Below are 12849 nucleotides of genomic sequence, written 5' to 3'. Positions count from 1 at the left end.
TGCTGATATAAAACCCTATTAAGGTTTGTATAATTAGAACTGTGGTTTTAGGTACTAAATAGGGAAGCTAATGGAACTGTATAAATGTTTCTGCAAAACTGTAAAACAAAATTAAATAAAAATGGTAAGCAATTTCCAAAAATTGAATGAACCCATGTCTCACACTGATGGCTTAAGCACACAAAGAGGACGGGATGCCTGGGTGGCTCAGTGGGTTAAGCGTCTGCCTTCAGCTCAGGTCATGATCCCAGGGTCCTGGGATCAAGCCCCACATTGGGGCTCCTGAGCAAGGAGTCCACTTCTCCCTCTTCCTCTGCCTGCTGCTCCCCCTGCTTGTGCGTTCGTTCACTCTCCTCTCTGATAAATAAAATCTTTTTAAAAAGGGGGGACACAAAGAAGAGTTACTGTAAGTCATTTGAAATTTAGTAATTTGTAAATCTATAGCTAAAGGGAAAAAACTGTAAAGAAATCATAAATTACTGGCAGCGATCAGTTTGTTAGTAATGGTCTTGGTGTTGTCATTTTGACTTAGGAAGGGGCCTGTTGCTAGCTTCTTCCTCCCTCCCTTGGATTTTGATAGTACAGGTCCCTGCTCGAGTCTGAGATAGCAGGATTGGTGGTAGAGCGCAGCTGGCTCCTTTCTCCCCCTCTGCCACACTGTTGCCCTCCCAGACTCTTTTCATTTCCACACTTCCACCCAAACGCTTCTTCCTGCTGGCAAAGGTTGCTTGTCAGGAAACTGACAGGGTTCAGTTAATTTAAAGCTCCTTTCTATTATAATTCTTAGCTTTCTGTAGGTGGTGGTCCACCCAAGCCCTTTTGGAGTATGTTTTTAAAAGGAAGGGGAACTGGAAATATAAACAGGTTTTAGGGGCACCTGGGTGGCTCAGTGGGTGAAAGCCTCTGCCTTCAGCTCAGGTCACTATCCCAGGGTCCTGGGATCGAGCCCCACATCGGGCTCTGCTCAGTGGGGAGCCTGCTTCCCCCTCTCTCTCTGCCTGCCTCTCTGCCTACTTGTGATCTCTTAGTCAAATAAATAAATAAAATCTTTAAAAAAAAAAAATAAACAGGTTTTAAAGTGCACAATTGTGTACATCCATTACTGACACAACTTCAGTTTTCTCAATAGCACTGATGTGAGTCACTCTACTTAGACCTGGTCCAGCCATATGTTGTCCCAATTACATGACTTAAGCATCCAAACTCCATATTGAAAAATATGGGTTTTTATCTGATATTTTTTCCCCCAAAGTCTATAAGACTGATCTACTTCAAAAGCTCTGCCTGTCATCGTGTGTGTTCGCTGGCTGTTGTGGGGCCGTGCAGGGAACTGCTATCGAGAAATAAGGGACTGCTCTGACTCCAGCAGCCTTTGGGCCAGCTCAGAGTATGCCTGCCAGACAGTAGGTGCAGAGGGTCCCCTGTAACACTTGTGTCGTACAGATGCGCTGTGGGGTGTTGATACCAGCAGTTGTTAGAGATGTCTCGTGTGTGGAGATCAGGTGCTGGTATACCACCAGAGGAATTTGGAAAGTTATTGATATTCTTAATTACTATGACTAAAACCACTCCAAACATCAACTGTTGCTTCATTGATTTCTTTTTTGAAACTAAACTAACAATGGAGTACAATCTCTTTTCTGCTTAAACCATAGAATGGTTCTAATGACACCATTTGATATTTGTGAGAGAGAACTGATGTGGTCTATGCATTTAGAGCAAAGTTATCTCCAGCTTGGTATATTTGCTTGGCTGCTTTGGGAAACCATATGCTTCACCTCAAGTCATTTTACCTACCATATGAGGTAGGGAATAAAGAAGCTATTCTTTTTAAGAACATAATAAAGTGCTATAGAACTTCTTACCTCAAGGTTCAATGGGGAGGCCTTGTTTGAAAGAAAGGTATGCCAGCAGCAAATAAGGTTATGATACATTTAGAAGATGACCAGAGGATTTCTTAGGGACCTGGAATACAAGTAAATTTCATCAGAAAATGTTTACTTGGGGGCGCCTGGGTGACTCACTCGTTAAGCGTCTGCCTTTGGCTCAGGTCATGATCCCAGGGTCCTGAGATTGACCCTCATATTGGGCTCCCTGCTCACTGGGAAGCCTGCTTCTCCCTCTCCCACTCCTCCTGCTTATGTTTCCCTTCTTGCTGTCTCGCTCTCTCTGTCAAATAAATAAATTAAAAAAAAAAAAAAAGGAAGGAAGGAAAGAAACAAAGAAATGTTAGGTTCTATCATTTCTTTTTAAAGGGAAGTCTTTTGTTTTTTTGTTTTTTAGATTTATTTATTTTTTAGAGGGAGAGAATGTGTGTGCGTGTGCACAAGTTGGGGGAGGGACAGAAGGAGAGAGGGAGAAAGAGAGAGAGAGAGAGCTGACTCACCCTGAGTAGGGAGCCTGATGCAGGGCTCCATCTCACTTCCCAGAGATCATGACCTGAGCCAAAATCAAGAGTAGGATGCTTAACCAACTGAGCCACCCAGGTACCATGGGTTGTATCATTAATAAGGATTGAACTAAGTAAATGTTGATTTTGTTTGCAAAGTAGCTCTGCATTATAATTTTGACCTCACCTATTTTTATAGAATTAAATAGCATTTATACACTTGTGACTATATCTATACTTTTGGTCTAAATATTTATACTTTTTATACTTTTGGTCTCCTCCTTGCATTATATTGGTATATATCTAACAGTCCCTTGACTTACCTATTTAGACCTTTCACAGGCATCTCACCCATGTCCAAAACAGTACTCTTGATTTGTTCCCCCTCCAAATCTGGCCCTCCCATCTTCCCTGTCTTCATTAATGACCTCACCCGTCACCAAGTTGTTAAAGCCAAATTGGGAAGATATCTTTGATTCTTCCCTTTTCCTGACATCTTCAACAATAAATCCTTTCAGTTGAACCTCCCAAATATACTTGTTATATATCTATTTCTCCATCTTATGTATACATTTTTCAGTCTAGACTGTCATCCTCTCTTATTTGGATATGATACTGGCCTCCCAATTAGCCTTCACCCTCCATGTCACTACACAGCCGTTTAAACCTAAGTCAGATCATGTCCCAATTTGGACCTTCTGGTGGCTTCTAGAATGAATTCCAGAAAAGTTATACCATGTGCTATAAACCTTCACATAATTTGGCCCCACCTCCCTCTCTGATTGTTAAATTGGGCAAACTTTGTTTCCACTGCTATTTGACTCTTTATCCTGTTATGTTTCATTGTATATTATGTACCATTTGAACACCCTTTTTCTGAGATATTAGGAATGATTTTCAGGTACTAATTCTGAATTTTGTGTATAGCTTGTGGAATCCGTTCATACTTCTGTGTGCCCTGGTACCCTGGTTTTCATCATATAGGTATATACCGTACATTTTTATGCATTTGTATCTCTGCTTCTTGGAGGATAAGAAGAACAAGGAAGAAATCTTGCAGACATATAATGATCTGCTTTTCTTTTTCCAGCTGGCCAAAGCGAGGGAAAAAGTGAAGGATGTGCCTGCCCTTCTAGCAAGATTTGATGAGATCTATGGGAAACTGCACATAAATGGCCAGGTCACCACTTTTACATTGGATACTCTGCTCTGCCACACCCCTGGGGACAGGAAATCCCACATGAAGCTGTTAAACAAGAGGACAGTCGGCCATCGAACCTTCCAGCCGCTCAATCAGTCCCTGTGGGCAGAGTAACCCTTGGTTCAAACCTCCCATGGGTCTGAGCTGGAAGGGGCCTGCTTTTAGTGAGTCAATGGCTTCCTAAGAAATCAGGCATTGTACTCCAGTGGATGGCATATTAACAAACACTTGGTCTTCTTAAATTTCCGAGTATGTTAAGGACTGGCATGCTGACTAAAGAAGTTAATGTTGTTTTGCTGTGAAGATCTAAATACTATCAAGCGGAAAGCTCTGTTCCTTCAGGAAGGACACTTCCCCTGTGTAAACCTCTGAGGATCTGTGAAGGAAGATGGCTGTGGTCTGCAGTCCAGCTCTGGTATCAGAGTAGAACCCAGTAAGCCTCAGTGGGAAGGAATTCACCATAGGTGGTCAACTTCAGTGAATTTTCAGGGGAGTAATTACTTGCAGATTATACCCTTGATGAGTTCAGGAGGTCTAAAACCTATCATGCCATGCTGGGCAATAACCCAGGATTTTCTCATGGCTTCTGTCATCCTTTATCTGTGACCTAAAATAAGATACTTTTATGGACTTGAAATTTTCACTTAAGGTGCAGTAGTGTCAAATTTTCTCAAAAACGAGAGAAATAAAATGTTCTTGAGAAAACATCTTGAGGTTGTTTTGTTTTCTCTGCAGCACAAACTAACCGAGAACTGATAGGTAAACTAAAATTTAGATGGTTGCCACTGTGGTTATGGACAGGTCATGTGCTTTTCAAAACAAGTGCCAATAAAAACCCCATAATGCTGTCTGTATTGTTTTGTTTTTTATGTGGATCATAAATGTTTGGTTCTACAATTGTCATGTTAACGATCTTCTCTTTTCTCTTGGGACACTTTATTTTGTTTGTAAAAAGAAACTGTGCCGTGACAGCAGGTTAAAGCTTCCTCATCTTGGTCTGTCAAATGATGGTTTGAAACACAGCCCTGGTGAGTTGTGCCTTTTGTTTCTAAAGGCCCCCTAATGTCCCACCCTCCCATCTGTCGTCCTGGTGTTCTGTACACTCTTTCTTCAGTGCTGTTTCAAAAGCTAAGGTTTTCTTTTAACTTGATTGTTTTTCGGAGTCAAGAATTGTTCACAGAATCAGCAATTTTAGAGTAGGAGGAATGGTGTGAATCTCCTTATTGAGTTCCATCATCTTTCAGGTGAAGGAAATGACTGGTGCAAATTGGTAGAACTAGTTAGAGGTGAAGCTGAGATGAAAATCCAGCTTCCTAGCCCAGTACCCTTCCCAAGAGAGCATGTTCTGTCTCCTCAGAGAGAGAATACTAGGAAAGGGCTCCCACTTATTGGGTGGCTTAGTGTGTGGCCACCGGCTCACTTCACTCTCCTCATTTGGTGAATGGGGTAATCAGACCCACCTCATAGACCTGCTGGAGAAGGGAATGAGATAATAAATGTAAAGCAAGCAGAACCATGGGTGGCACAGAGTAAGTGCTCCTAAATGCTAACAACTGTTGTTATTCTTGTCGGTAGCATTCAGAATGTGAGTACCTAGTTGAAGAATCATATAACAAATGCGTTCTTCCTTCTGCTTATGCTCTGTGAAGACTTAGCCCCTTCTAAGGAACATTCTGTGCCTTTAGAAAATCTTAATTGTATTTTTTTGTGTGTGTCCGGTGTTTGCAGAAAAAGGCATTTGGATTTCTCTACCTTCAAAGTCTTAGGGAATAATAGGGTGTGCTTCCTGTCCTCGAACTTATCTTTTATCTTCTCTGATGTTCACAAAGAGCAGTCGAATGGCTATTATGCCCTGTATGACTGTGGCCCTGGTTGTTAGCTAACAACCATTCATTAGTTAAAAAAAAAAAAAAATGTGAGCAATAAATAGCAGTCATGACCTTCCAAAGCCCTGCTGCTCTGAACAGCCAGCGGCTATGGTGGCTCTGCTGCTGGTAAAAGCTGGGCTCTTAGACCTCTTCCCACAAGTTACGCTGAAGGGCAAGAGTACAGAGGGAGCTAATGAGCCTCATGTTTACTCCAAAAATTAATAGATGATTCTAAAGGCTAAAGAACCATCAAAGAAAAAGTTTGCTTAGTCTATAGTGAGCATTTCATTCTTCAAAATTTCATAATTTCTTTGAAAAATGGTGTTTTCTTGCAATCGATAATTTGCCTAAAGCATGTACTTATTCTGTTAATGAGAGTATTTGGACAGAACATCTTATTCCCCAACTCTATTACATGTCTTTGTAGATTGTTTCATTTATTATAAAAATGTCTGCTGCTTCAGAGTCCAAAAGTCACCCTGATTGAGTCCAGCCCAGTATGAGAAGGAGACAAAAAGATACTCCTTTGTTAGGTGTTACCAGGAGAGTGTTCTGGTTCTCTCTTGTTATGTCTGAAACATGCCAGTTAAAACACCAGTCATTTTTTCATTATGGTTAGAATTGACTGGCTTGGCCAGGCAGTGCTTACTCAGTGTCTCAGGTGGTTCTTAGTCACTTGATGGCTGGGATTAGAGTCACCGCAGAGGCTTCCTCACTTAATATTTAAGGCAGCTGATGCTGGGCCCTCAGCTGGGACTGGGGCCAGAACATTTACGTGTCGCTCCCTGACAGCACAGTGTCTCAGTACTAGGGAGTGTCTCAAGAGGACCAGGCAGAAGCTGTTGTCACCTTTTACGACCTGGTTTCAGAGGTTCCATGGCAGCACTTCCACTCAAATCACAGGCCTGTCCAGATTCAAAGGGAGGGAGCATTCATTCCGGCTTCCATTGGTGGAAATGTCAAGGAAATACTGACATGCTTTCAACTATCAGAGACTTTTTTCCAGCAAGCTCTCTGAACTTCTTTCCCATTGCTACTTCTCTAATTAAAGCCACCATCCTCAGTCCTTTCAGCTGTCTTTACTACAACCGGTGAGATTTCCAAAACAAACTTGTCCTTTTCTGTTTAAAACGTCCTGAGGGCTCTTCACACCCCTCTGGATAAAGCTGTCTCTTAAACGTAGTTTAGAAGGTTCTTCATAACCTGGCCCAGGTTTGCCTAGCCCACCCCATCCCTTGCTACTCCACACTTCTTCCCTCCTCAGGTCATAACTGAGGCATCTTGTCGTCTGAAAAGGCTTTCTTGAGCCACCTGCTTGCTTACCTTCAGGTTAGGTGAGCGGCCTACATGCTCTTGTACTTCACGCATCCCCACACTGACCATCCTCCTACCGCTCTCTGTTCTTCACTAGATTTAGGTGTCGTGTCTGTCTTGTTCTCCACTGTCAGCCCCATACCTAGCCCGGTAGAGATCATAGGAGAGGATGAGTACTCATTTAACTCACTAATTCATTTTGTTAGCTTTGGTGTCATCATAAGCCCCTGGGAAGAGTGTTTTCTTTCCGATGTCTTCCACTTGGTCCCAAACATTTAGACTTGATTCCAAGCTTTTGCTCAGCCTGTTATGTATCCTTTTCTCCTCCCACCTAAAATGCCCTCCCTTGGGGCGCCTGGGTGGCTCAGTGGGTTAAAACCTCTGCCTTCGGCTCGGGTCATGGTCCCGGGGTCCTGGGATCGATCCCCACATGGGCTCTCTGCTCAGCGGGGAGCCTGCTTCCCCCTCTCTCTCTGCCTGCCTCTCTGCCTACTTGTGATCTCTGTCTGTCAAATAAGTAAATAAAATCTTTTTAAAAAATAAAATAAAATAAAATGGCCTTCCTCTTTATCCATCCTTTTCTGCCCATTTTTCAAGATCTAACTCATGTGTCACCTCTTGGCATTTCAAGCTGTAGAACTCCTATGGTTTCTCTACTCCTTCACCAAATCAGTATTAAGCAGCTACAAAGGACAGGGCACTATGAAAGGCTCTCAAGATGCCACAGGGAGAAGACCTCCCTTTCCTAAAGCAGAACACTTTTAGCCTGCCGTGTTGAGCTTAAAGACCTTCGGCCTAGTCATTTGCTCTTTGCTTCTATAGATAGTACTCCTTACAGAGTGATCAAAATCCTCCTGAAGAATAGACTCAGTGGTGAAATAGACAGATCCTGGCCAATTTGGGCTGACATTTTTGTTGACAGTGATCCAAGGAATTAATACAAAATTGAACTAATTCCTAATGACTATTACTGAGTAAATGTAATGGAGAGGTAAGGATTTATCTGCTACAATTCAAGCAGGCAAAATTACAGCTTTCTCTATTTCTTTGCAAGCAAATAAAAACTTCGTAGGCACTCTCTACTGTTGAGAACCTCAGAGAGGAATTCTTGGGCAACTTGATCTTGCTTAAAGGATATTTTAAGCTTTGATTTTTTTTGTTGTTGTTGTTTCTTTAGGCAAATCTTTGGTCTTTCTGGATATGTTCCTTTTACCTCTTGTTTTCATAGCCATGATGACAGCTGAGTATAAGGCAGTGGTCCTCAAACTTTAGCAAGCATCAGAGTTATCTAGAGAGCTTGTTCAAACCCAGAATGCTAGGCCCCATCTCTAGAGTTTCTGATTCCACTGATCTGGAGCAGGGTCCAAAAATGTGACTTCCTAATAAATTCTCAGGTGCTGATGTTGCTAGTCTGGAGACTACATTATAAACCACTATTTTGTGAGGAAGCTTATATTTGTTTTATGTGCACAGGATTTCAGATACTATCTCTGGGTCCTCTGGTCTCTGCTGTCACAAAGAGGGAAGAGCAGGTAAGAATGGCCTTGTGCCTGGACTCCTGAGCAAGTACCTGATGAGGTGTGTATGTGTGCCTTTTGCCTCTACTCCTGAGGATCCTCACTCTGATGACCCACCTCAATCCCAAACCCTCTCCCCTGGAATCAATGGTTCAGGAGTCCCAGGACATTATGATTTAAGATTAGTAAAAAGTGTATCTCTTTAGTGTTTTCAAATCATATATATATACACACACAGAGACACATGTATACATATATATACATGTGCATACATATCCATGTAAACTAAGGCAACACGGCAGAATAGAACGGAGCTTGACAAAAATAACTCAAGATTCAAATTTACTTAATAATATTTTTGTTTACAAATTTGACATACATTATGTGTAAAAAAAATGTGTGGTGAACCAAATCATTGTGAATTAATCCCCTGGTGGAAATATTTCAGAAAAGTAAAAAAGATTTTTTAAAATTATTTTTATTAACATATAATGTATTATGTGCCCCAGGGGTACAGGCTTACACACTTCACCGCACTCACCATAATCACATACCCTCCCCAATGTCCATAACCCAACCACCCTCTCCCTACCGCCCAACCTCCAGCAACCCTCAGTTTGTTTTGTGAGATTAAGAGTCTCTTATGGTTTGTCTCCCTCCTGATCCCATCTTGTTTTAGTAAAAAAGATTTTTTTAAGGGATATGGTTTATACTACTTACGGATATTGGGGAGGGTATGTGCTATGGTGAGTGCTGTGAAATGTGTAAGCCTGATGATTCACAGACCTGTACCCCTGGGGCAAATGATAATTACATGTTAATAAAAATTTTAAAAAGAGAATGTATACTTTCAACTTGACAAGATTAAAAAAATGAATTAAGGAATTACATTGGTTTAAATGGCGTTACCTCAAAAGTACCTTGAGCAAAAATTGATATTGGAGTAATCCTGATTAAAATATTTTTGTTAACATGCATGGAGTCAAAACGGGATTAAAAAAATGCCCTCTGTTACCATGAGCTTGCATTCTGCAAGAGGAACAGACATTAAATGAGCATCTGTGGAAATGGCCACATTGTTAATGATTAGGGTAAGTCTGGCATAATACTTCTATCACCCCATAGATAGTAAGTGGCATGTGCCTGTTCGCATGTGCACACACACATATGCTTTTCTGATCTTCGATAGCACCAATAGTCTGTCATTCATTTTGACATGTAAAGTACATTGCCTTGTGTTAAAGGACTTTTTCCAAGTATATCTAGTGTCTTCTGAAGGACAAACTATCCTACCTCTGTTTTACATGACCCCAAAGTTCCCATGTAGTATAATACTATACCACAATACTAAAATGTGCCCTTAATATTTTTTGAAAGGGTGAATTAATTAATGGCAGGTTTTAGTTAATATGTATAGCCTGGTATGCTCTGCTTTCAATATTTCACAACTTTCTCATAAACCGGCTGTTCTTTCTATCTTAGTTTTACATGAGCCAGAGCCAAGCCCTTAAGAAGCAAAATGGCAGAGAAGGGCGTGTAGGTGACGAGTACATTAACACCCTGACCAGAGCCCTCTTTCTTAGTTTTTCTCCATGGGGTTTTCCCCCAGTGTTTCTAGGCTCTTGGTTAATCTGAGACAGAAGTGATTTGGAAATAAGGGAGAGTAGGGGGAGGACAGACGATTTTACATGAAACTTCCCAGCTACTGGTGGAACAAGACCAGAACACTGCAAAACAGCACACCTACCCACTTGCTTGCCCTACTGAGTTGATCTTCCAAGGACTGTGGCCTCCAAGAGCATCAGGGGCAACTTGACCACAGTGATTAAAGGCGAGGTCTGGGAAAAAAGGCCCAGAGGGAAGAAAACCCCACATCTGGCTGGTAATCACTGTCCTGCAGCTGAAATACTCCAAAGCTGGGTGCTTAGGATAGACAAAGGCCTCATTTAATTAGGCCCTGAGAGGAAAAGGCACCTGGAGCCCCCATTCATTGCTCAATTAGTATCCCTCATCTTTCCTGATTCCTTTTCCTTGCCCTAACTCAGGCCAAGCTCCTCACCCACCCAAAAGAGCCCAGCATCCCCATGTCACTTAATTCCCCAGATCTCCCTTATTTCCAGGCTGCAGAGTCATCTTGTTGAAGTACATCACAAAAGAAGGCGTAACCCTCTCAAAGTGACTGCCCTACAACTCGAATCGATTTTGAATCCACGAATCCAAGTCACACACCTGGAAACCCAGCAGAACCTCCTGGTATGTCCCACGGCACTCTACGGGGACACATTGTGTCACCATTAAGTTCAAGAGGATTAAGGAGGCCTTCACTTTCATGGCTGGAAATTACTGAATTAATACCAGTTTAAAGAATATGTTCTGTCGCTGTTGGCAGGATGGCACATCCGAAGATAATTCAACGTGAATGCTGCTCACTGAGAAGCCAGGACAGATGAAGCAACTCCACATGAGGCTTTTGGGCCACAGGGTTTATCTCCCTGTGTTAAACTGTGGAGAGCAGAGGAAATGTCATCTCCAATTTAGATGAGCACAGTGTTTCTTTGACACACTGATGCTGAAGTAACAAGGAATTTAACAACAACAGGGCTCTGTATGGTAGGGTTTAAAAGATAAAGGCAAAAACCCTGCTAACACTTGATGAGACTTAACTATTGTCAGGCTCTATACAAAGCACTTTGTATACAGTATCTCATTTAAACCTCAGGAAAACCCCATTTCACAGATGAGGAAACAAACTCTGAGAGGTTAAGTTCTTGGCCATAGATGTAATAGCAGGGAGTGGGCACCCACAGATGGTCTGATGCCAAAGCTCACATTGTTAACTCTGTCTGTGTATTGTTGTGCCCAGATGGTGGCTCTGTGTGTGTGTGCGTGTGTGTGCATGTACATGCTCATAGGTGCACTTTTCAGGAAAGTTTGTGCTTTTGATTCAGCAGAACCTTGAAGGGGCCATGCAGTAAAAACAGTTAAGGTATATATGCATGCACACAGACATACATATGTTAAGCATGTACAAAGAAACACATATACACACTTAATGTTTGTGTATGGTGTATGTTTGGATTTTTTCAGTAATCCCCCCCACCCACCGCCTTCATGCCTTGCTCTTATCACTGGTATGCAGCTGAAGAACTTAAGTAGACAGCAGAGGGCGCCCAGAGTCACTATTTTTTAAAAAGTGTTAGTTTTTGAAAGCATCTTCCATTTCTGGAATTCAGAGAGAACAGAGGTCCACACACAGTGCAGTCGAGGTGGGAAAGGTAGATAGACTTCAGGGAAGATATAAAATGCTGCCTTCACTCAAATTGGAGAATTACCATGTTGAAAGGGTGTTTTTAGAAGAGAGAAAACAGGATGACCCTCTGTAGATAGCATTCTGATGCATGTGTGTGTGGGGGTGGGGAGCATATGCTAGATGTTTCATGGAAAAAATATCCTCAGCTCCTTATGAAAGAAAAAGAATGAGCCTTTGTCTTACCTGCGAAACTTTCCTCCTAAATTAAGAATAAAGAACCCAGAATGAATTGTTTGCTGTTAATTACTAAAATCATACTGATCTGTGAGAGAAGTGAAAAGGAATTAGGCTCTAAATTATTTAAATTATTTGTTCTGTCTTTCTACCCTACTCAAATCCATCAAATCACAGCAACCGATCTCCTCCAGCCATCATCATGGAGTTACTAAGTCTTGGAGCTTTCTCCAAGGGAGACTTCAGTATCCTGGTGTATTTATCACTGCCCATTTCTAGGAATAGGTCAAAGATCACCTTTTCATTATCACAAACCTTTAATATGCATTGGGAATTCACAGAATACTAATTATTATGGTGGGATAGGGAATTCTGGTGAAGGATGTCCCTGACAGACACCCAACCCTGGGAGGAGGGGAATGCAGATGATCTTGCTCAAGATGACTTGTTCATGAGTATACAATAGATAACTCTCAGGTTATCACCAAAAGTACCTAGAGGAGGGGCGCCTGGCTGGCTCAGTCCTTAAGCATCTGTCTTCAGCTCAGATCATGATCCCAGAGTCCTGGAATCAAGCCCCGTATCGGGCTCCCTGCTCCACAGGGAACCTGCTTCTCCCTCTCCTACTCCCTCTGCTGCGTTCCCTCTCTCGCTGTGTGTCTCTCTCTCTCTGTCAAATAAATAAGTAAAGTCTTTTTTTTAAAAGTATCTAGAGGAGCTTCTGTGCAACTGAACATCCTATAACAACTGATGGGGATAAAATAAAGTTTGAATGATTCTGAATGTGGCCCGTGGAGTTGGCATGGCTTGGGCACAACAGCTCAGGGACATAGGTACTGAAAAATAAAAGGCATGGGTAAGAATCCTATAGTCCGTGCTATCCCACACATACTCTCTTTGATTTTTCTCACTTATGAAATGAAACACTCCTGAAGCACCTGCTGGATGGGCATTTTGTCCTCTAGGAGTCTGGAGTGGACGTGACCAGGAATAAGTCTTTATTTACACTCTGTGTTAGCAGGCTTTGATCCCATCAGGTGTTGCAGGCAGAGGGAAGACCATATGAAGGTAGTGTC

At 42.1% G+C, this 12849-nt stretch overlaps 1 protein-coding gene across 2 annotated transcripts in view; it reads left to right on the top strand.

Annotated features, from left to right (window-relative positions):
• Positions 1–12849, top strand: part of PTCD2 (pentatricopeptide repeat domain 2) — a 46124-nt gene that overhangs the window by 30804 nt on the left and 2471 nt on the right. The window contains exon 10 of one of the 2 annotated variants that reach the window (XM_032848758.1): positions 3480–4499. The exons of the other annotated variant lie outside the window; for it this stretch is intronic. Within the exon in view, the coding sequence (XP_032704649.1) occupies positions 3480–3704 (225 nt within the window). The 3' untranslated portion in view covers positions 3705–4499. Of the gene's footprint in view, positions 1–3479; positions 4500–12849 lie in introns of those variants that run through there. 2 annotated transcript variants of the gene reach the window in all.

This window comes from Lontra canadensis, unplaced genomic scaffold (genome assembly GCF_010015895.1).
Source record: "Lontra canadensis isolate GAN:19392208 unplaced genomic scaffold, GSC_riverotter_1.0 scaffold4, whole genome shotgun sequence".
Lineage (NCBI taxonomy): Eukaryota > Metazoa > Chordata > Mammalia > Carnivora > Mustelidae > Lontra > Lontra canadensis.
The sequence above is the reverse complement of the archived record's forward strand: the minus strand, read 5'-3'. Positions and strand labels throughout refer to the sequence as shown.